The 22500-nt window shown below is 44.9% G+C and overlaps 1 protein-coding gene across 2 annotated transcripts in view; it reads right to left on the reverse strand.

Moving 5' to 3' along the window:
- Window positions 1-22500, reverse strand: part of lpp (LIM domain containing preferred translocation partner in lipoma) — a 123852-nt gene that overhangs the window by 65672 nt on the left and 35680 nt on the right. For both annotated transcript variants that reach the window (XM_076045137.1, XM_076045136.1), the window contains exons 3-5: window positions 18600-18793; window positions 4698-4795; window positions 547-669 (exon numbers count right to left, since the gene is read on the reverse strand). In XM_076045137.1, coding sequence (XP_075901252.1) covers window positions 547-669; window positions 4698-4795; window positions 18600-18789 — 411 coding nt within the window. In that variant the 5' untranslated portion in view covers window positions 18790-18793. The remainder of the gene's footprint in view (window positions 1-546; window positions 670-4697; window positions 4796-18599; window positions 18794-22500) is intronic.

Genomic DNA, 22500 nt, shown 5'->3' on the forward strand with positions numbered 1-22500 from the left:
CGTTTGTTTCCGCGAGCTGAACGACCTCGAGGCGACATGTGAAACTGATTTTTTCAGAATCCGGGACTTGATGCCGCAGCTGTGACGGCTCTTCACTGTTTCACGTCTGCTCCTGAGCATCTGAGCGGCTCGTCCCACTGCGCCGGTGGGCGGAGCTTGTGGGACGTGGCCTTCAGCATGGCAGCCCCCACCACCCCCGCGCCCCTCTCCCCCACCTCCACCATTCAGAAGTCGCTGACACTTCCGAATCGCTTCGTTTTGTTTTGTCTCTTTTCACTCTCGAGTGTCCTTGAGGCTCTTTATGAATCCGAGCCATCATCATCATCATCATCATCATTATTAGTATTATGACAAAAATGTGGGAAAGTAAACTGACAAACATTTTTCTGTGGTGTCTGAAGGTCTCACTGTTTCCATGAGACGTCGTGGATTCCTCGTTTAGTCTACCAGAGTTCTGGACTAAACCGCTGGGTTCACATGTTGTGGGTCCGCCTGTGTGTGTGTGTGTGCTTGTGCGTGTGCGTGTGCGTGTGCACACGCTTATACCTGGGTGCTGCGCGGCTTGTACGGCGAGCTGCTCTCCAGGTCGGCCAGGATGCTGGTCAGGGAGTCGATCTCTGCGTCCAGGCTGGAGCGCCGCTCCTCCAGGGTCTTCTCGGGTCCTTTCACCTGGAACACACACGCGCACACACACAGACACACACACACACACACACACACACACAGAGTGTCAGCCCACAGAGATCCTCGGCAGCTTTAAATTGGCTTCCCTCCTGCCTCCCTCCTCGGCGCTGCGGATCCCTCCGACGTTAAGCCGAGCTTCACCTTGACCCGGGACCATCTCGCTGGAAAAGCCACACATCAATAGCGGCGGCTTCTCTCAGAGAAGGGGAGCCGCGCGTCGTCTCAGAGACAAACTTTTCACAAGGCGCTGCACTCTTCACCTCCCCGTTTTCAGCCGCGCTCGGATTTTCCGTTCTCGCTGCTCGTGCATTATTCATGGCCGACGCTCATCCGGCAGCATTTCAAACAATAAGGTCATTTTACTATAAAAAACAAAAAAAACAAAAAAACACAGAGTTGTGAGCATGTTGCCGTCCGTGTAGGATAATAAGGATTTGTTGCATTTTTTTTTTTTTTTCACTCCAGGACTTTATTATTTGAGGAGGATTGAGAAGGAGAGCGGAAGCGGGATAAGTCGGAAAGCAAACTGGGAGCTGGCTGATTTATTCATTTGCATCTCTGCAGCGAGCAGTCGAGACAACTTCACCATCTACAGCAGAGCGGAAGGAAACAAAACTGTTGCACAAACAAAAAAAATATATAGTAAAAAAAAAAAAAAAACAAATCTGGGCAGCGGCTGAGACGATCTGACCGTTAGCGACGCTCGGATTTCAACAGAAATTCCCGGGATTTCTTTTTTTCTCCGTGGAATGACAGACTTATTTTTAGCGTTCTGAACTCTGCTGCAACTGCAAGAAGTCTTGGTGCACTTTGCCTGCGGGGGCTTTTTGAGTTGGCTGGATCACTGACTGCTCCTTATTCTAATGTTATGTGTTTGGATTACCTGTCACAAACCATTACAGGCAGCCGCTTTGCCGCCGTTCGCAGGCGAGCGGCTGCTGCTGCCGCCGCCGCCGTGAGGAAATAAATAAATAAAGTGAAATAAAAAATAAAAAAAAACATCTAAGGCAATCACGGGTGGAGGGTAAACAAAGCGAAACACTAATGGCTCGTCTCGTTTTCCACAAACGGAAAAGAGCGGGGAAACTTGTTTAGCTGTGATAACGAGGGGGATGAAAGAGCACCGGCTTGGCGTGCGCCTCGTCCTGATGCGGACGGCGGCGGCGGCAGCAATGGGAGGCAGCTGCTTTTTGTTTTTCCTCTCAGCTGCAACTCATTTGTTCACTAAGAGAAAAACAGGTGTGGTGGTTTGTCAGGCAGCAGTGATGTGTAGATGATGAAGGAATCCTCGTTGACACTAGCTGCGTTTCCGTTACAGTTTTTCGCAAATTAAAGGCGATATTTAAAAAACATTTGACAGAGCACGATTGCGATTTGCAGGTGTTTGCGTTGAATGGCGTGAAGCGCATAAGCCGCAATTTTCGCAAAATCTCGTCCCGCCAGATTTACGAGAATTATGTATGCTTTTGTTTGTTTACGTTTGTTTGCTGTCAGGAATGGTTGTTGTATTTTTCTCTTTGATTACTTGTAAAAAATATTCCGTCTCCTCCTCCGTCCCATCAGAACGATCCTGGAGAAGGTCACTTGCAGACACGTCAGGGCGCAGCCAATCAGCATGAGCTGAGACACAACCAGCCCATGGGATTTTTTTTGGTGCAGTACCTCGAAAAATCCACTGGGGGAAAAAAAAGAATCGGCCCACTGCCATATTCTTAGTCCGATATCCTGTTCTTATAATACATTCATGCTCCGTCCAAACATAATGCGCCATTTTCACTTGAAGTGAACTGGTCACGTGACCCCTTATGTCACGTCCGGTGGCGCGTAAATGCGAAAAAAGTGTTTCCATTATGATTTTGTGATATACCTCTATATTGATATGTCTGAAAAACCACCTCAGAGTGTCAAAACCTTTTTTGCGATATTTGAGAGGTTTTTCGAAGTTTCCATGACTGGCTTTTTATCACGATATTTAGGTTTTCCACGATTCTAAGTGTAACGGAAACGCAGCTATTGACTTGATTGGAGAAGTAAGTTTATTCGAAAAGAAGTCAAGCATCAATCAGGCACCTGTCCACCTGAGGGAGGTCTCGTAGCCAATGTGGACAACTCCAAAGAGACAACTCCAACACCACAGCTATACATACAGATCTAATGAATAGATGGTCATTGTTTTGAGAGAACGTACACAACTGCGTCAGAATAAATAGGGTTAATGGTCACATGGGAATTTTTTTTAATGGGGATGATCACGAGGAATATGTTAAAATTGTTCATGCGTCGTATGAAGCTGCATACAAACCCTTCAGATGAACCTTTCTGTTTCCTAACAGGAGGGTGACCCTCCAGTACAAACTGCTGAAATTTACTGCATTTTTCCTTTTTCCTTGTACAACGGCTCTTAACGTCTGTCACAAGATGTTTCAGACACAGGATTTGAACGGCTCCTCTGCTGCTTTTTCACACATGATTAAGATATCCGGCAGCTAATCGATGAGCTATGGTAAACGGCGATGTAAGGGTTGACTAACTTTTTATTTTTCACTTATTTGTCCCATTTCTTGAAAGATTATATCCTACGGTCATGAAACTGGATGGCTAATAAAGTTCCTGCACAGGATCCATGGGGAAAAAAACTTGTCATGTGATTGGCTGAAGCTCAGTTTAGCTCAGTAAAATATTCACATAGTTTAATTTGCAGCCCTATTTTATCTGCATAGTTTTTTGTTTAGTTTTTTCCGATGAACTTTCTCCCACATGCTGCCTCTGGAAATTGCTTTTGCTGTGAATTGTTACACATCTTTACCGTTTCCTTTTTTTTTAATTTTTCTTAGACTTCATATTGTTTGGTGTTCATTGGTGGACAGTAAAGGAAGAATTTCATTGTACCAGGAAACTTCGAAAGTGAATAGAGCGGGAAGTCTTTCCTTCCTTTCAAATAAAACACGGCCAGAAAGGAATCAAGGAAAGTGTTATTTGTATTGGCTTTGCGGTGAGGAGACAAACACAGAATCATTCAGTTTTGACACAGGAATAACGGAGATGGTCACTCACAACTGCACAATGACTGCAGGAAATCGGCTTTTAGCTGGCCATTCAATGAAAAATAATAATGCAATCATAACACAACTAATCTCCATCTAAAGTCGGCATCCCTTCAGCTCACAATCAGCTGTCCCACACGTCGCAGGAGAAACTGACGGCGTCGACAGCAGGAAAACTAAGCAGCAGAGCTGCAGTCGCGGTCGCATCGGCTATTTCTAATCGGCTTGTGTTGAAATACATAAGTCATAAATCTTTGAGAGCGCGTTCCAGAACTTTCCCCTCTTCCCCCGGAGTCCGACGGCCACCGGGTCACTGCGTCACTCACTGTTGTATGTACTTTCTGTATGTCCACTGTCCTTTAGAGGCGAGACGGGCGTTTTGATTTGCGGCGCTTGTATAAGTAATTACGCAACTTCACCGTCTCCAAACGCACAAAGGAGGCTTTCAGTGAGGCCGGTGAGGAGAAGCGTCCGGATCGAACAGGGGCTCGGAGGACGAGCCGCTGCGCTGGCAGCGGACAGAAGGAATGTGAAGATCTCGCTGGCCTCAGAGGCGAGGTGGAGAGGTGGAGAGGTGGAGGTGGAGGGAAGTGCTGCGGAGGGAGTCACAGAGTGCAGGGGCCACATTCCTCGGGCTATTATGACACGGTTCCACCAATAGGGGTCAGCCTTCTGTCCTGCCTGCACTGATGCTCTCACCTCCTGCTGTGTGTGTGTGTGTGTGTGTGTGTGTGTGTGTGTGTGTGTGTGTGTGTGTGTGTGTGTGTGTGTGTGTGCGTGTGTGTGTGTGTGTGTGCGTGTCTCTTTGGGTTTCTGGTGTTTCTGGCTGCACTCAGCATCCGGAGCTGAGGCGCCGCTGCACTCGGCCGCAAATCAACTCGGACAGACAGACGGAGCTGCTGGATGTGGTAAACCAAATTTAAAAAACAAACAAATAAATAAATAAATAAATAAATAAATGGCTCTCACCTGAAAGTCATATGAGTTTGTCGGCGGAGGAGGGAAGGAAGCAGGGGGTGACGGGAGAGGAGCCTCGTCTTCCACCGGGGGAGGAGGGAGAGGGTAGTCTGCAAGGAGGGACACACACACACAAATACACACACACACAATTGCTTATTAGATTCATACTTCTGTGTAGATGTTACTAAAGTACAAAGACACAACTTAAAATGATTTTTCATGCATTTTTAAAGCCAATCTAATTAGGTTACAAGTGTCTCCACAGTCAAGTCCAGGGTCACAGGTCACGGCGTGTGTCTGCGGAAGAAATATGCTGCGCACATAGCCCGGCCTTGTTCCCCCGCCGTCATCCCGGCATACAAAAAGGAAAGCCCGTGGGCCGTAAAGTGCCCGCTCATCACGGTCATGTCGCCGGCAACAAAGAGCGGCACTGTGACGCAAAGTGACATTTGTCAGTCATATGGCTGCTATGGCTTCTGTAAATTCATTACAATAACCACATAGCAGCTAAATGAGGGATCAAGGCCTGTAAGGCTGCAACTGTATCTAACAGCTGGAAATTAGCGGCAAAACCGTGAAAGAAAACCGTGGCTGAATCCATTTACACTTTTTGTTTGACTGAAGTCGCTTTTTTTTTTGTTGTCCAACCGTGACGATATCAGAAGAAAATGTCTTTAACAAGCCAAGACAGTTAGAGAAGTTTACAGTTTACAGTAAAACGTGGCAAGTGAACGTGACAATGTCATCACTGACGAAAAAAAAAAATCTTGGCCACGTTTCCAACTGTACATAATTCCCACATACGTACAATAATTATCGTATCTTTACAATACTTTGGCTCTTTGCACGACGTTCGGTCAACAATGCCGAATGTACGATAATTTGACCATTTCATGATTCCCCAAAGTCCGCCGCAGTCAAACTGAGCTTTTTTTCTGAACCCTGAAGGCATCTCTTCCGATGACGAGTGACAGGTCACTTGCTAATCATGGTTCATTGTTCAGAACAACAAGCCATGATTGGCTAGGCGTTGACGACAATTTCCCTCAAAATCCGATCATTTTGAGTCCTACATTTCCCCCCAGGCCACGCTGACTGCGGCTGCTTTATGAGCATGAAGTGGAAGCTGTTGCCGCATATCAGCCCATCAGAAAAACAAAGCGAGTGGTGATACAGTCCAGCTGAGCGAGAAGAGAAGATGACCGCAATTTATGAAAAGCAGTTCAAGAAAAGCGGGAGCAACTGGTCAAAAAATGGAACCTGGACGGTCTGGAGATAAACAGGGTTGGGGGGGGGGGGGGGGGGGGGGGGGACTCGTCTCGATGGACACACATCACCACGGCGGCGCTTTGGTTAAGCGAGAAGCACTAATCCGGCCATGGGCTCGTGTCCCTCCGCCGCTCGGCCAGATTGCAAATGTAAGAATGTCGCGTTAACACGAGGTGTTTGTTCCGCCGCAGGAGCAGCAGCGAGCCAAGTTTACGGTTCTAAAGTCCTGAATAATCCCAGGATTGCCGTCCAGCCACATGTTCCGGGCGGGATGAGGAGCTCCTTGCCAAATTAAATTCTGATTCGGCTCCTCTTGGCAACGGGACTTAAGACTGAATCATTTGACCGTGTACTTCTAAGTAGTGCACCAGACATGAGCTCCGCAAATTAAAGGCTTTTACGAGACGTAATGGGAATTTGTTCCAAATTTAAGACTTTGATGAGTCCTGTTCAGAAATTCCATTTGCTCTTGCCTGGCGTTTCCTTTTTTTTTTCTTTTCAGTTTTTTTTAATATCTGCTTTCATTAGAATCTAATTGATGTCATCGATGCAGTTTATCCGAGGCAGCTGACCAAATTAATTAAGCTCGCTTTTTCACTCAGCCGGACCAAACATGCGCAACAAAAAAAAAGAAAGGAAGAAAGAAAGAAAGAAAGAAGAAAAAGAAGACGGCGGAGAGATAATGCAGCATGGGTGAAACGGAACAACTGCCTGCGAGTGTCTGCAGCGCCGCAAGCTTTCAGAAAATTATGAGCACTGCATTAAACACTCCCTGTGGGCGCGTCAGGGCCTCCATGTGAATTGTTTATATAATAACCTTGTGACCTGCGCTAGAAACTCCGCAGTGCAATGACTCCTCCGAACCTCTGGGAGGAGAGAGACGGAGAGAGACAGAGAGAAAAAACAGCATCCCCCGCTCGCCCACCCACCCCTCCTCGGCACCAATCCGGTCCGCTGGCGTGGCATGCGAGTCGCCGTGTCACCACCGGCTTACAGAGATTTGACACACAGAATTTCCGTGTTCGTTTTCTCTCGAACATCAAGGATGTTTTGGGTTTATCGTTTCAGGAAAACACAGGGAGTCGTGAATGTTTCAGGAGGGGCCCATGTTTTATTGAGGAGGTGGGACGGTGGAGAGTCGGTTCAGGGGTCGCTGAGCATTCGGGGCCCAAAGCCCCGCCCACCTCCTCCTTTGAGACTCGAGTTGACTGAACGATTCATCAGTTCTCATCCCAGTCTGATAGAGGACAGGCCCACAGTCCCGCATTCCAAAGATCTACAGCCACAGTAATGACTTTTTATGGTTATTATATTACGGTTGACTTGATCAGAGTAAACCAAGTTAACAATGCAGAGAACAAAATACTCAACTATTACTGTTGAAAGTAGATGTGAAACCATCAAAGGGAGTTGAATTTTTTTTTTTTTAAAAAAAGAAAAGAAAAGTGGAACCTTTCCCTGCACCATTGGAGGAAGAGCGACAAAAAAAATCAAACCCAAGTTGAAATATGTGCCGTCCGACATGCACACATTAAAATAGCTGTGGCCCAAAAAAAGAGGTTGATATGGCCAAGAGAAGTTGAGGCTGCAGCCGAGAGAGTCGTTTCCTTGAGTTCAGTCAAGAAATGGCCTTCGTCAAATATAAGATTTTGTTTGTTTTGAAAAAAGAAAACTTTTAAATTCCTTTTATCTGTTTTCAAACAGTAACCTCAGTCTCTATTCTGACAGTAAAAATTCCAGAAATGAGAAAAAGTCACATCATTGTCTTTTAATGGGCTCATTGGGACTTAAGTGAAGTGAATCAAATAGTTTTCCCGCTCCGCCTTCCACTGAGTACGTGCTAAAACACACAGCTCAGGAAATTGTGATGTCACAAAGGGCAACATTACTCCACCCTCTTAGACTCCACCCCGTATTTCTTGCGGTGTGTAGAGTTTAGTGGCACCTGCTGGTAGTGCTGCAGACTGCAACCAACGGCACACACCTCGTCTCAGTAATGCAGAACTACACTAAATTTCCCTTCCGTTACGATACATTTTTTTTTTAGCACTTTCAAACAATTTGCATGTGTCTCACAGTGCAAAAGACAGAGAGAGAGAGAGAGCAGTAGCAAAACGATGCATGTCGAAATAACAAAACTCATGTGGTCTCAGACTGATGCAGGGATGACTTCAAACTTTCAGTAATTTGTCAGCTTCTTTTGGGAGGTTGGTAAAAATTGAAACCACCGTTAGAAAATCTGCAAGCTCAAACTCTTTCAGGGTGTTTCTTTAAAATTAGCTCGAAAAACCCAGAGTGGGACCACAAAAAAGGAGCTTCCCCTTGTGATTACGGTAAGACAACGTGTGTTCTGTCTGCACGGACGATCGCACAGACGCAAACTGCTGCGGTCTAGTGACATGGAAACACACCAGCGCTAATACACAGCGTGGGCAGAAGCAGCAGCGGTAGCGGTAGTGGCAGTGGTGGCAGCAGCAGCAGAGGTGCCAGTAGCAGCATTAGCAGCAGCAGAGGTACAAGCAACTTTCCCAACTTCACTATTGTCTTCTCTGTCGGGATACTGTTCTCCAGGATGTCTGCATATTTCATATAACAAAACTTCCACTTGCGGTTTTGCACTCTTCTTCCTCCCCAGGACTTTTTTTTTTTTTTTCTGTCTCTGTTTGGGGTCACTACACTTTTTTGTCTATAGCGATTGACATCTCGATTATCGCCGCCTACTGGCCTAGTATGCACTTTGCAGGTTTTCTGGGGCAATTCCTGTTCGTTTAATGGGTTCACATGCAGACAGGGATATTCTATTGGTGTGGACAGAAAAAAATGGAGAGGACGTAAATATCATTTTAGAAAAATATCAATATACATGTAGTCCAGGCATAAAACCCTACGTCCTCCAGATGTTGACTACAGTTCATGTCAGCTCTATCAGAAAACGTTTCCTCCAAACTCAAGAAACAGGGATCGTGACACACCGACCGACACGTCACCGTCTCCAGCACTTCCTGTCCTGCCGGCCAGTCGTGCGACACAGGAAATGCACCGGGCCGATCCGAGGGGAGGGGCCCCTGTGTGCTGCGAATGAAGCCGGCCCCATTTGCGACAGCGGGGAGTTTTAAAGCTCTGAGTGAGCGCTAATGAGGGAAGCAGCGGGAAGATGCACTTAATGCGACGACTTCCCCTCTCCTCATTGAGCAATTTACTTTCAAGTGGCTTCTTCGCGAACAAGGAATCCTAATCAGTGATTAAAGTTATTTGAGGGGCTAGAAGAGGTATAATTGGTGATCGGGAATCGGAGAATTGTCGGACGGCGGGGATGAAAGCGCGGCGATGCGCCCAGCTGTGACGCCACCGATTACGTTAAACTTGGTTGTTTTGATGCGAGTCGCGACAATCACAAGTGTCGGAGAAGCACAATATGAGGAGCTGCCGGCGACTCCGACGAGCTCCGCTGTTTTTGCTCGCCGCAAGTGACGAGTAAAACACGTCGACAATCGTGCACGTTGTGGCGCGAGTTGCTCTGACCGAGGTTTCAAGGTTTGGTGACAGAACGACAGGGGGCGCTATATTTTTTCCATCCCCAAATTGCTTCTGATAAGGTTAGGGGCTGAGGCTAGGAGTAGTGGCCAATCAGAAACAAGTAGGGGGAGTGGTTTATGCAAACGGAAGGCAGCCTAGCTAGGCTGTATGAGTTTAGGTTACATTTACAACAAATCTGGCAGCAGAACCAGGAAGGGGCACCAGGTGGCGTCCTTGTGGACCCATCATGTTCCATGTTGTTCGCATTCACCCAAAATGGCGGCTACAAAGTCGAGCCTGGTTTGTCGTGAGTGCAGGCTGAAAAGCTGCGACTGAGTTCTGACAGCTGAACATCAGTGGAAAAAAAACAAACACTATGTTTGACTCAAGAAACAACGATGAAGCAGAAATCTAACCAGACCCCCTTGAGGACCAGTTGCAAAACAAGGAACACATCAGCTTTGCAACAGCTGCAGTCGACTGGCTGGGTGTCGGTGTCGGAGCGGCCAGGATCGCCCTTTAACTGGACCCAAGTCGTTTTTCGACAACGTGCACTGGAGTGGAAAGACAAGAGGCTTTAATTGCAGGATGAAGTGGTTTCCCCTCTGTGACGGGGATTAGCAAGTTCTGCCGAGGCTGAAGGTTGAGCATATGTTAGCAGATTTCCACGGTTATAATAACCTCAGAGTTTCATGTATGTTAGCGGCCGCCATCTGGTCTCTCAAGACTCGGGACAAAGACTCTCACACAACAACCGCCTGCTACACCATGACATAGATGGTTTTCAGTTGAGGGAACAGTTTCCTCAGCTGAAAACAGCGGAGAGAGGCGGAGACCTCGGAGCTGGGTATATGGGTTTGGACAAACACAACATAAATCATCTTGATGGTGATCTGCTCTGGAAAAGCTTTGACTGATGTGTGAGAGTTTGAAAAATACTGGAGCAAACCAAAGAATAATTGTCTCAAAACAACTAAAATTTGTTTGAAAAAAGATTCCAAAAATTGTTCACTATTTTGTGTCCACACAAACCCGAGCCTTCGGCGTCGGCATTTCCCTTTTTAACAGAGCAAATCAGAGCGGCACCCTCACTTTATTCGGCGGCAGAGATCCATAATCCCGCCAAGACAAAAACCGGACAAAGTGTTTTATGTCCTGGGTGTCAGTCCGCATGCTTTATCTCGGCGCCGTCGTTCCAAATGTGCCGCGGCGGAGGTTGAGAGCACATTGTTTTGACATAATTACGGAGCCATTTTATTCCATCTTCCGCCGGAGGAGTGTGGCCGAGCCCTGCGCTTAATTAGCATGATACGTACAGAGGAGTGATTTATGACTTCATTCGGTTAGCGAGATGCGCGGGAGGGATTTGTGGTCTTTGGAGATAGATTTGTCCTTACTGTACAGAAAAAAAAGGCGGCAGGCCAAAATTGCCTTTTTTTGCGCTGCTCCATAGAAAATTCTCAAGGCAGGAGAACAATACATGGATCAGGCCTTTTTTTGTTTTTGCATGAAAGCAAAGACACGCAAAATCGCTTGGAAAGGTGAAAAAAAAAAAAAAAAAAAAAAAAAGGTTTTGCAGCCGGGGACGACGACGGTTCCGCTTTCATCTCCAAATGTTGAACTGAGCAATCGAGCAGACGAGTGAAAGTGTGATTCATCGTAAAGCAGCGTGGCATGAGTGACTGTCATTTCTTTAAAAAAAAAAAAAACGAAAACCAAACAGGGCCGACAGAGCGGAAAAGGCAGTTAAAAATGTCACCTTGCATGTACGCGTGCAGGGGAAGAAAAAACCGGGCCGGTGCCGAGAAAGACGCACAGCGGGATTTAAAGTCGTGCAGTCGCAGCATCAGCTGTTGGAATCGCAGACGTTCCGGGTTCGCTGTGACCTTTCCAAGACGACACGCTCCGGAGGGGATTCCCGCGCCAACTTGTGTGGTTCCGCAATGTGTAACGCTGACATTTGAGACACAATTAGCATATTCTAAATGCAGCGTTCATACGATTCATCAGTGGTCGTGATGGCTCTGAAACGCAGAGGGCTAGAGAACATAAGGACGAGTGGAGTCGGCGAGAAAAACATTGCGTTGTTGCATGTTTCATCGCCTGCGTCAACTTGTCATTGTTTGTGCTGCTCGCAACATCACAGACATGCAACGCTGAGCTCACATTGGTTGAAAACCCATGAAATACTGTGCAACGTTTGCGTGAAAATGGTTGAAAAAAATAAAAAAAGGAATTTCTTCAAAACAAAAAAAAAAGTAGACGGTGATTGCATGAAGTCAATGGGCATCAGTAAAGGTTTAGCACAAGGCTCCATGAGGAACGTCAGGAAGTGGGTGAGGAGGAAGCAGAAGATGGAGAGGAATAGGATTTCAGGGATCTCTGTCACTGTAATGTAATTGTAACTGCAATTGGTCAGCCGGCACTGGCCAATAGGAATGCTGCTGCTGCTGCTGCTGCTGCTGCCCTGAGGCCGAGACAAACGGTCATATTCACCTGAACCTCCGAGCTAAGAGTTTATCTGACTGTGTGAATGAAAAGACTCATTATTCACCACAGACAAGAAAGCAGAAATAAAACACGAAGCACTTTTATCTATTTTTGTGCGGAAAGCACTTGAAACCTTTAACAATGACTGTACTTGAAGAACAGGGGTTTTTTTTTTTCCTTTTCTTTAAAGCACCTTGGCAATCGGCTCTTGACTGATGTGTGAATGACCTGAATGACTCTGCTGCATTACGATGCATGAATGTTCACAGAGGAAATCACTCCCCGCTGATTCAAAGAGGTGTGAACAAAAAAACCTATTTGATGTAAATCGACGCCAGCCTAAAAAGTTTGAGCTCAAGTTTTGAGTCGTCAGCCGGCCTGCCATTGGAGCCTGAAGGTCCAATTGTCAGAGTTACCAGTTACCAGCAGAAACTCTGTGGCACTTCAGGAACATCAGACGTTGCTCCTCAGTCGGCCTCTCCTTCACTTCAGTTGTGCAGATAAATCAGTCCTAACTTCCGCCTGTATACGTTTTTTTTTTTTGCTTTTACCCTTATCTTTTTTCCTCTTTTCAGATAATATATATATATATATATATATATATATATATATATATATATATACACATACACACACACACAGACATATTCATTACCATAACAATATAACATCAGTCCTATCTCAGACCTTGTGCTTTGTCCTGCGAAAAATTTCAATAGGCTAGCTCTTATTTTTAAAGACTGAAAACTGTATTTTTCAAATATTTTATTAACTGTTGATTGTGTTTGCTTTATATTTTTTTAAACTCTAACCTAAAACTTATGTCATATATAAGACTTAACCCTTTAGGCGCCATGGTCGCAAAATTGCGACAAGCGTCATTGCTGAATTAAACAGGCCATAGCGGCAAACACTATGATCTATCCTGCTTCCATTTCTAGGTCACCGTAACGTCAAACAGTCGGAGACACCATTCACTTTGGCCAAGAAGGCAGCTCTCCTTCAGTGTCACAGAGCAGTCACTGCGTTTGTTGTGAAGGGGGTGTTGCCCTTTTCTACTGTGGAGGTTCAGGTAAATTATTCATGCATGAATTAAAAGAGCGATTTGTGCAATTAATATGAAGTAAAATAAATCTGTTCTTAATAAAGAACTGTTGAAATGAAGAAGTTTTGACTTGTTTTCACTTATTCTTTCAACTTAAAAAAAAAAAAAAAAGTATCGAAATAGGTATCGTTTGGTACCGAGTATCGATTCCCAGGTATCGAAAAAAGTATTGTATCGATTCAAAGGTGAAAGGTACCCAACCCTAATGAAGATGAGCGGATGTCGTGGGGGAAGCAAGAGTGCTCAAAACACCGCTAATGGTGACGGAGGGCGCGAGGAATTAGTGCTCAACGTGGTAGAAGCTGTGGGAGGAAACAAAAATGTACTCCTTTCACAAAGTCTGGCTTTATCTCTAACCACTTTCAAGTCACAGCCATTTGAAATCTTGATATCAAAATTGAATATTTTCCTGAAGAAATTCTGGCGCTTAAAGGGTTAATAGTATATCGTCGGAACCCCAATAAAAGGGTCAGAATTTTAACAGTTTCTTCTTAGCAGTTTCTTATCATTGTCAATGACCTTCAAGATCTGCTCGAGTTCTCACTCAGCATACAGATTTCAGTTGATAAATTTGTGCAGAGAGACAGGATATGGAGGGTTTTTCTTCTTTTTTTTTACGTTTCTTTTTTTTCTTCTTCTTCTTCTTCTTAGCCACTACCGTACTATAAGTACAGCAGATTCGGGGAAGTGAAACTTCTCATTCTGCTTTCCTGGCAATTAAAAGTAGTCAAATATCGTTAAATGAAGCAAAGCTGCAGACAAGAGAAACTTAAGGGGCCAAGTTAAAAAAAAAAAAAAAAAGACAAGAAGAAGACAACGGAAAAGAAATTAGCAGTTTACTGATCCCCGCGACAAGGGAAAACAAGTCGTACGTGTGTGTGTGTGTGTGCGTGTGTGTGTGTGTGTGTGTGTGTGTGTGCTCCACTTAGATAAAAGTGGCCTTTGTGTGCGCTCAGAGCATGTGCCTGTGGTTTCTATGGGGACACCGACACACGCACTGGTGGATTTCCTGTTAATTCTCCCGGTGACACACATGAGGGACTCTGACATAACAACCGGTATTCAGTTTGCCTCTGGCCACTCAAGCAGGGAGGAATAAAAACAGCTTATGCACGTGGTCAACACTTTTTCGATTGCTCTGAGCCAACAATTAGCTGCAGTTTTGGTATTGTTTTTTGGTTGTTTTTTTCCCTCACCCCCCTGTTCTTTTCGTTTTATCCGCCCCAAACTTTGTGCACAAACTTTGATCACAAACTGAACTTATGGAAACATCTGTAACCGCTAAAAACTTTGGAATCAGCAGCCAAAGCACGAATGAGGATTAGGAGGTTTGGTGGGATGACAATATGTTAAATTGTACAGTTCAAACATTACATGCCTCTTGTTTTCATTTTAAGTAACGCTTCAAAAGGCATTTTAATCTCTGGCTTTGTCTGACTTTGTGGAAATGAAAACACATGAAAATGCAAAGGTGATGCACCTGATTGGTAAAACCTGAAGAAGAGCTACAGTATAAATAGACAAAGGCGGGGCGGGGGGGAAAGTAGCAACACGTCAACACAGAGGCTCAGGATCTGAAATGACTGTATGAAAAACACAAAACGTGCCGTCAAAAACCGACACAGCAGCTGACTGAAAACGCAGCGAGCGAGGGAACGTTCAGGGGAACCCGACCTCCGACCTCGACAACGCTTTTGTGTTTTGCCCTCCATCAGCCAGTGTGCCGTTGATCCCCGCCGACAGCCGTGCACGTTCCAGCCGGCGCGAATAGAACGGCGGAGAATATCAAGGTGGCGAGAGAATTAGCATGAGAATGGGACGCGGCCGAGGTCTCGCCTGCACGAGTGGCTTCGCGGCGGGCGTTTTTTTTCTTTTTTCCTTCTTTCCTCCTGCGTTTCCTGCAAACACTTGAGCCGTCTGCCAAGAACGCGGAGCCTCTTTCAGCCTCTTTCACCCCACTACCAGCACCACAACCATCCTCCACCCCCCCCCCCGCCACCACACAGCCCACTATCGGAGCTCGACAGCAGACGGTAAACGACATCCTCCCGACAATTTAGTTGGAACAACTGAACAGCTGATGCGCCTCACAACAGCAGTTTGTGTTGCAGAGTTATTGCGCCGGGGGTTGCGTTACCTTTGCTTCATATTTGTCCGGTTTGCAGCTAATCACACATACGCACACAAGTACACACGCACTGTATGTACAACCGCATGCATGCGTTGTGATCTGAGATCTCATTTTGAATTCACACTCGAAAGGTGAATGTGGGATCGTGCAGCATTGACAGCAGCGTCTGGCAAACACGTCCACCTTGCTGAACTCCCGTCCTGAGGCAGTTTTCAGTTGGGAGTTTGCAGCACTGCGTTAACCAATCAACTTCCTTTCAGTTGTGACAAAACCGGGAAACGACTTCTGAAGGTCGGCGCTTCGAAGAACCACATTAAAAAAAAAAAAAAAAAAAAATCCTCCAATCACTTCCCATTGTTGTATTATTTTTGTTTTGAATGGTCCTTTACTTTACTAATGATTTCTCTTTCCCAGATGGATCTGTGAATGAATGAATCCACTGCATGCAGGAAAACATGCCATGTTCCGTCGGGCTGTGTTTATTGCAGAGGCGCATTACATGCGCAACAAAGGGCACCATTAGCCGCGTGCTAACATTTTTAGCAGCGGCGACGTCCAAAGCAGGGAAACCGTGTGAGGTGAACTTAAGCCCTGAGGTCTGATCTGCTGCGAGGCGCTTTAGATTCTGAGGTCATTTGTCTGGTTCCCTGAATGTCTTTCACTTCCTCCTGCTGGGGTCTTAATTAGAACACGCACTCCCTCAAAACAATGTTAAAAATGTGGTGGAGGCAGAGGTGGAGGGGTGGAGCGGGGAGGCGGAGCCTTTGGCCTGATTGTCCGCGCGGCAAACAAGCACAGACCTCGACACCAGCCACCGACAGACAAAAGGGGGGCCCGGCCAGGCACTGTGCCAAATTGACTCGTCCCCAAATTTTATGCTAATCCTCACCAAAACCGCGCACCCCCCTCTCCACCTCCCCCCCGACATCAGATGCTGCCTGCATTTGATATAAAAAAGACATTAAATAAATAAATACGTAGAGATAATCCACCCATAATGACGTCTTATCTCCTGACAAGTGGAGACGTCTGTGTGCGGCTTTACACACTTTGCGCGACACATGTTCAATATGCTAAACAACCAATCGCAGAAATGTTAATATTAATAATGAGTCAAGCTGTCTAAAGCAGCAGAGACCCCAAAAAAAAAAAGTTTCTGCCAGATGCTGCAACCTGCAAGAAATCGACCGTGACATCAGTTCCCAATTCCCTCCAACTGATAATCAATGTGATCAACGTGAGACGGAGATGAAAACGTTATCTGCCACCGCTCTGATCCGCAGATACTGGCAACGTACACAGACGCTACATCAAAAAAAAAAATACATACATATGACGGTTATGAATGCATGTCTTGCCCTCTTTACATTGTTGCAATTAATCCCCTTTAAAACGTGTACAAAGATTAATTGTGGAGCAGTAACAGGTCCAGATTATACGATTAACTCTTTGTAATAAAAAAAAAAAAAGATAATGTTTGGAGATGTGTGAGGTTTTAATTAACGCTGCTAGAGAGACAAAGGACAAACTGTTCTTTTTTTCAGATTTGTTTCACATTCATGAACAGACGATAAAGGAGCAAGAGTCAAAGGCTGCGGTTGTTTCGGATGATAAAAAGTTCAACTGTGACATGATGCCCTCCTGTGTTTCCCCTCCCGCCTGTCTCTGCTGTTGTTTTGCTCAAACCGAAGCCATCAAAGAAAATATCATGCATTATGCGTACGATACATATATATATATATATTCTTTCCTTTTTTCGCAGCCAACATCTGGTGCAGCACAGTTCCACGAGTCAAACCACAAACCCCAGCAGGCAGACAGGGGCGCTCACTGCTGCTCAGTTTCATAACCGTTACCACTGTTTTTCAGGTGGTGTTGGTGAGAGTGGGGGGCCAAGAGTGCAGACCTGGATAACAAAAATGTTTACACACACACAAGTAATATTGCCGGGAAAAAAACTAAAATAAAAACCAACACACAGCAAAAGAATGTGGCTGTTAGTCATTTCGTCGCCGTCTCCTGCAGTAATTATAGATTTTTTTGCACCTGGATTTTTACAGTAGGTCCTAAAAAGGACAAAGTCCTCTTTTTAAACAAAAAAAACAAAAAAAAAACAGTTAAATTTTAAATCTATCTATTTCCAAACAGACGTGGCTAATCAAAGCCATAATGAAAGGACTCGTCACGCTCGTTCGACTCACTTCTTGTAAAGCAGCAGCGATGATGCATCGCGGCTCTCAGCTTCACTCCGTGTGACTTTCAAATCATCTTTTTGCCTTAACTGTAATTCATAACATGCAGGGGAAACATTACTAATTCAATAAGTTGCACACGACCGAGGGAAGCAGAGAAAAAAAAAACAGAAAAACGAAAGTCATTTGTTGCACCGCAAACTCTCTCCGGTCGGCTCCCGACGGGCCTCAAAGATAAAGATGGGGGTGGGGGTGTGTGTGTGTGTGTGTGTGTGTGTGTGTGTGGGGGGGGGGGGGGGGGGGGGGGGGGGGGTGCAGGGGTTCGAGGAGCATGGTGGTGGTGGTGTGTGTGTGTGTGTGTGTGTGTGTGTGTGTGTGTGTGTGTTGGGGGGGGGGTTCCTTCGTTAACGCAAACATGCCGCAGCACTTAAAACGTATGTTGACTAGGAAGTTGGCGCTTTAACATTCAGCAGCACCAAGGTTAAAGAAAATTACACAACCACTTCATATGAAAAGCAGCAGCGTAAAAGAGAGAAAAATACAGACACACACGTATATATATATATATATATATATATATGAATAAATATACATACATATACATATGCATACATATTCACATATATACATACATATATATATACATACATTTATACATATATATATATATATATATATACATACATTTCTATACATATATATATATATATATATATATATATATATACACATACATACATACATATATATATACATATATACACATATATACACAAATATACATATATATTATACACACATATATATATATACAAATGTATATGTTTATATATTTATATCCGTATATCCAGCACGCCAACATTTAAATGGAAGCATTATTAAGGTCAAAACATGTCACACCACATTAAGTGTGACAGTAAAACATGAAGAAATGTTTTCCCCTGTGCTCTTCTTCTCTGTGTGTCGGACCTCCTGATTGGGTCATGGCAGGAAATGAGCTTCTCCCTGTTCTGTTAGTTATGACTGAAAGTGGTGGGAGGGTCCTAAGCCTTGTTTTCAACACAAATCTGTTCATGAATATTTCAGTCCACTCAGAGGTCTGGCAACATAAAGAGCCGGTTGTTCGGGTGCTGTTGCACTTTTAAACGACTCGTTGAGTCAGTCAGTGACGCCGACCGCTCACAGGCTTCCCCTCCCTGGATGCTTACCTGCTGGCTCCAGGTGGCCGGCCTCTCCCATCTGTTTGTACGGGTTGAACTTGGGCTTGGGCGCCACCACCGGGGCAAACTTCTTGGGCGCCTGCTGCTGCGAGATGGAGATGCTGGCGCTGCCCAGAGAGGGCGTGGTCTCCATCCTGGCTGCCACCTGTCCGCTCTGGTCGCTGCCCTGGTTCCACATGGTTCTGGAAAAAAACAAACACACAAACAAACATTGTCGTCAGTCCACCCGTTCATCAAAAATTCTACTGTTCCAGTCAAACACAACTGAATCACTGGATCGCTCAAGAGTTTAGCGATCTCGCTTTTCCGTCAGGCCAAACTCCTTCAGAGAGCATTTTGACAAGTTCTGAAAGCTGCCATCGAAGCTTCCATTAAAGTCGTGAGGAAACACAAAAGCCAGCTGAATACATAAAAATCCAAATTGGCTCCAGCAGAAAGTAGGTAAGTGCTCCTACACTCTTTTAAGTCGGCAATGTTTTTAATTTTTTCGCCAAAACTTTCATTCAAACATTTCATTTCAAATTTCCCTTTGACCTCAAAAAATAGAAGCTCAACGCTGTTATGCAAAGCCGTGGCCTGAACTGATTACATTACGCTAACAACAACGGCCCTCTGAGAGACAAACAGCCTCAACCCAGAAATTAGACCCGAACTCAACAACAGCATTAAATTGACTGTATTTTACATGTCGAGGTGCCGACGGCCAAGCTGCTGATGGGAAAACAACGCATAATATGTTCTTTCAGGATAGCGGGGAACTTGCCAAAGAAACAAATAAAAATAAATAAACAGAGTTGAAACTCCACAGACAGACAACACAGACAATAATATCCTTGAGAGGATATGTGTTTAATATTAGGAGTTATGTTAGCAGCGAGTGGCCAAGTGTGTGTGTGTGTGTGTTTGTGTGCGCGTGCGTGCGTGCGCATGCTGCAGGCTGCAGAACCGACAGAAAGTGTTTTCTACCGGATGCTGTCAGAAAATGAAGGAGATTTAAATAATAAGGTTGCGTCAAGTTCATGAGAAACAGAAGACACACTAATTGTCACACCGGTGACTTTCAAAACAACTTTGTTGGCGTCACATCTATTGGCGAGAAACACATTTCACACCTTTTCGAACCGCGTCACCACACTGTTACGCCGTGCCGTGTAACAGTCTTTATGTCGCTTAATTCCATCACTTGGAAACTCTTTTTATGACCTCTCGCCTGTCCCTGACCGCACGGGGGGAAAAAAAGAGTAGCACAACACAACACAAAGCTGACATCATTAAGGCGTCAGAGCCAACAAATACTCTCGTTGGAGAGAGAGAGTGAGCGTGAGAGAGATCGAAAGAGAGAGAGAGAGAGAGAGAGAGAGAGAGAGAGAGGGGAATCACTCCAACCTCTCATCCTGCCTAGCAGCGTCAACCGCTGCTGCAACAACACATCAAAACGGCGGCAAATCAAAAATATAAAACACGACGCGTGAGACAAAAGAGACGCGCAAACAACCGTCTTTGAAAAAGAAAAAGAAAATCAAAAGCGTTGTGATTTCGTTTCGACGTTGACGCTCTTGTAAAAAAAAAAAAAAAACCCAAGACCTGCTTTGAGCAGCAGCAACAACAAGAACTTCTGATCCAACCGTCCGATAGCTTATTTATGATCAGCCTTACACACGTCTGAACCATCTGAACCACACACACACACACACACACACACACACACACACACACACACACACACACACACACACACACACACACAGGATCAATATTCAGACTTCATTGTTTTTGCAGACTTTTTTCTGACCCTGATACAGTTACAGTGAAGAAAGGGACGACGAGAAGAAGAAGAAGAAGAAGAAGAGGTAGAAGAAGAAGAGTGAAGCAACTCTCGGCTGAGGACACAAACATCCCGCGTTTCACCATTTCTCCGCCTCCTTCTGAAATCATTTGAAACATTTCAACTATTTCCACTCCGCACTTTTCCTCCATCCCTCCACCCATCCATCCATCTTCCTTTTTTGTTGTTGTTGTTGTTTTGCGTTTTTTGTGTGCCGTTTTGATGTGCTTTTTTTTGCCGTTTATTATCCTCAGTCGGACCGATCCGGGGTTTACATTCTTTCTCTTTGGTGCGCACACACGGTTACAAGCCCACGCACAGCCATCTTTTAATATCTGCTCAAATCCTTCGCTCCTCCAGCCGTCTCAACGCTTTTCACTTTTGATTCAGATATTTTTTTCCCCCCCTTCCATTCTCTTCCCTCCTCTTTCGCGGCTCTCGACGCCGCGATTCAGACGCGCGCCGCTGTCTCACACCCACCTGTCCTTTCAATGCAAATTCTTTTTTTTTTTATTCTTTTTTCCACGGCGCTCAAGTGGTGAACAGAATAAGAGGGGAATTAAAGAGAGGAGAGGGAATAAAGAGGGAAATGATCTTAGCAAGAGTGCGACTCGATACGCGACAGGCTGAAAGGAGGACTCCTGTTTCGGCGCGCCGCCGTTTCCTCTGATGACGGCAAACAATTCGGAATGAGATGTCACCGAAAAAGCTTCGGTTTCAAAAAAAAAGAAAAAGAAAAAAGAAATCCAAATAAACTCCCTGTTTCTATGTTGTGATGTCGGGATTTTCCTCCACTTTTGGAGCCGCAAAAAAACAGTTTGATGGGAACTTAAAATACCCGTGCAGTTTAAAGTTTTCCAACAGCAATCTGGGTCTCCATCCTGTCAGTGAACTCCCCAAAGACATGGGGGGAGGGGGGGGATCATTCAAAATCAGCCCTTTGTGATGTCACAAGTTCCTCGCGTTTGTGACCGCACCCCCAGGCAGGTGTCTCTTTTAGCAGGAAGTTAAACCCTGGAACCCCACTGGCCCAAAAAAGACATCTACAAAAAAAACATTCATCCCCTCTGCAATAACTGTTCGGAATAGCAAAAAACAATCTTCACTCCTTATTATTTCTATGCGTGAATGTGCTTGAGTGGTTTTCCTTTTAAGCTGTGTCAAAGACAAATTTCTGTTTTTTTTTGGTTTGTTTTTTACTGAAAACAGACAATAAAGTTCGATCTATCTATCTATCCAGAGATTGGCAGAGGGTTGATAGGGGGAAGCAGCTCCAGTTCAGTTTGAGACGAAAGCTAAAACACGTATGGGATCTTTCAATCGTTTCCACTGCGACCCCCTCTCATATCTGGCAACTATGACAATAACTTACTAGACCTTGAATGAACCATTCCGATTTCGTCATTTATGAACAGATTCCAAAACGCATCCTCGAGAGGGTGGAGTTGAGGAGGCGGAGACAAGACAACAAACAGATCGTCGCACGTTATCTCGCTTTTGTTTCGACAGGAAGAAACACCAATGGCCACTGAGTTCCAGTAAACTGTCGAGCAAAAAGTTCTGACGGCCGACCGCAGGTGCTCTCGTTTTTGCTCAATCAGTGATGGCTTGCTTTTTAAATTAGTCATCGTGCAGTTTACAGAAAACGGGTTTTCAGAGCAGCTAAAATTAGCTCAACAATTTAGCAAACGGAGACAATTCCGAAAAAGTGACGATAAACATTAAAAAGAAGTTTAGAGCGTTTCATTGAAATTATTAAAATGACTGAAAATATTCTAGATACAATCATGTATATTATGTTTACATTGCTGGTTTGAATTAATTTGTGTACAAGCAAAAAAAGATGGCTGATAAATTGAAAAATAATAATATTCTATTTAAATATGATTCAATAAAGCAGAAAACCTTTTTTTTTCAGCCTTCTTTGACTATATTTGATTTTGGTTCCCTTTTTTTGAAAATTCTTCCTTTTTTCTTGGGAGCCTGCTGACACCACATTGATATTGTGGTTGTGTATGTCACCTTGTGTCATAACGCATTTGTTTGTCACCCGTGGCTGCCTGT

Source organism: Nelusetta ayraudi, unplaced genomic scaffold (genome assembly GCF_046127955.1).
Source record: "Nelusetta ayraudi isolate G7.1 ecotype Tasmania unplaced genomic scaffold, CSIRO-AGI_Nayr_v1 ptg000084l, whole genome shotgun sequence".
Taxonomy (NCBI): domain Eukaryota; kingdom Metazoa; phylum Chordata; class Actinopteri; order Tetraodontiformes; family Monacanthidae; genus Nelusetta; species Nelusetta ayraudi.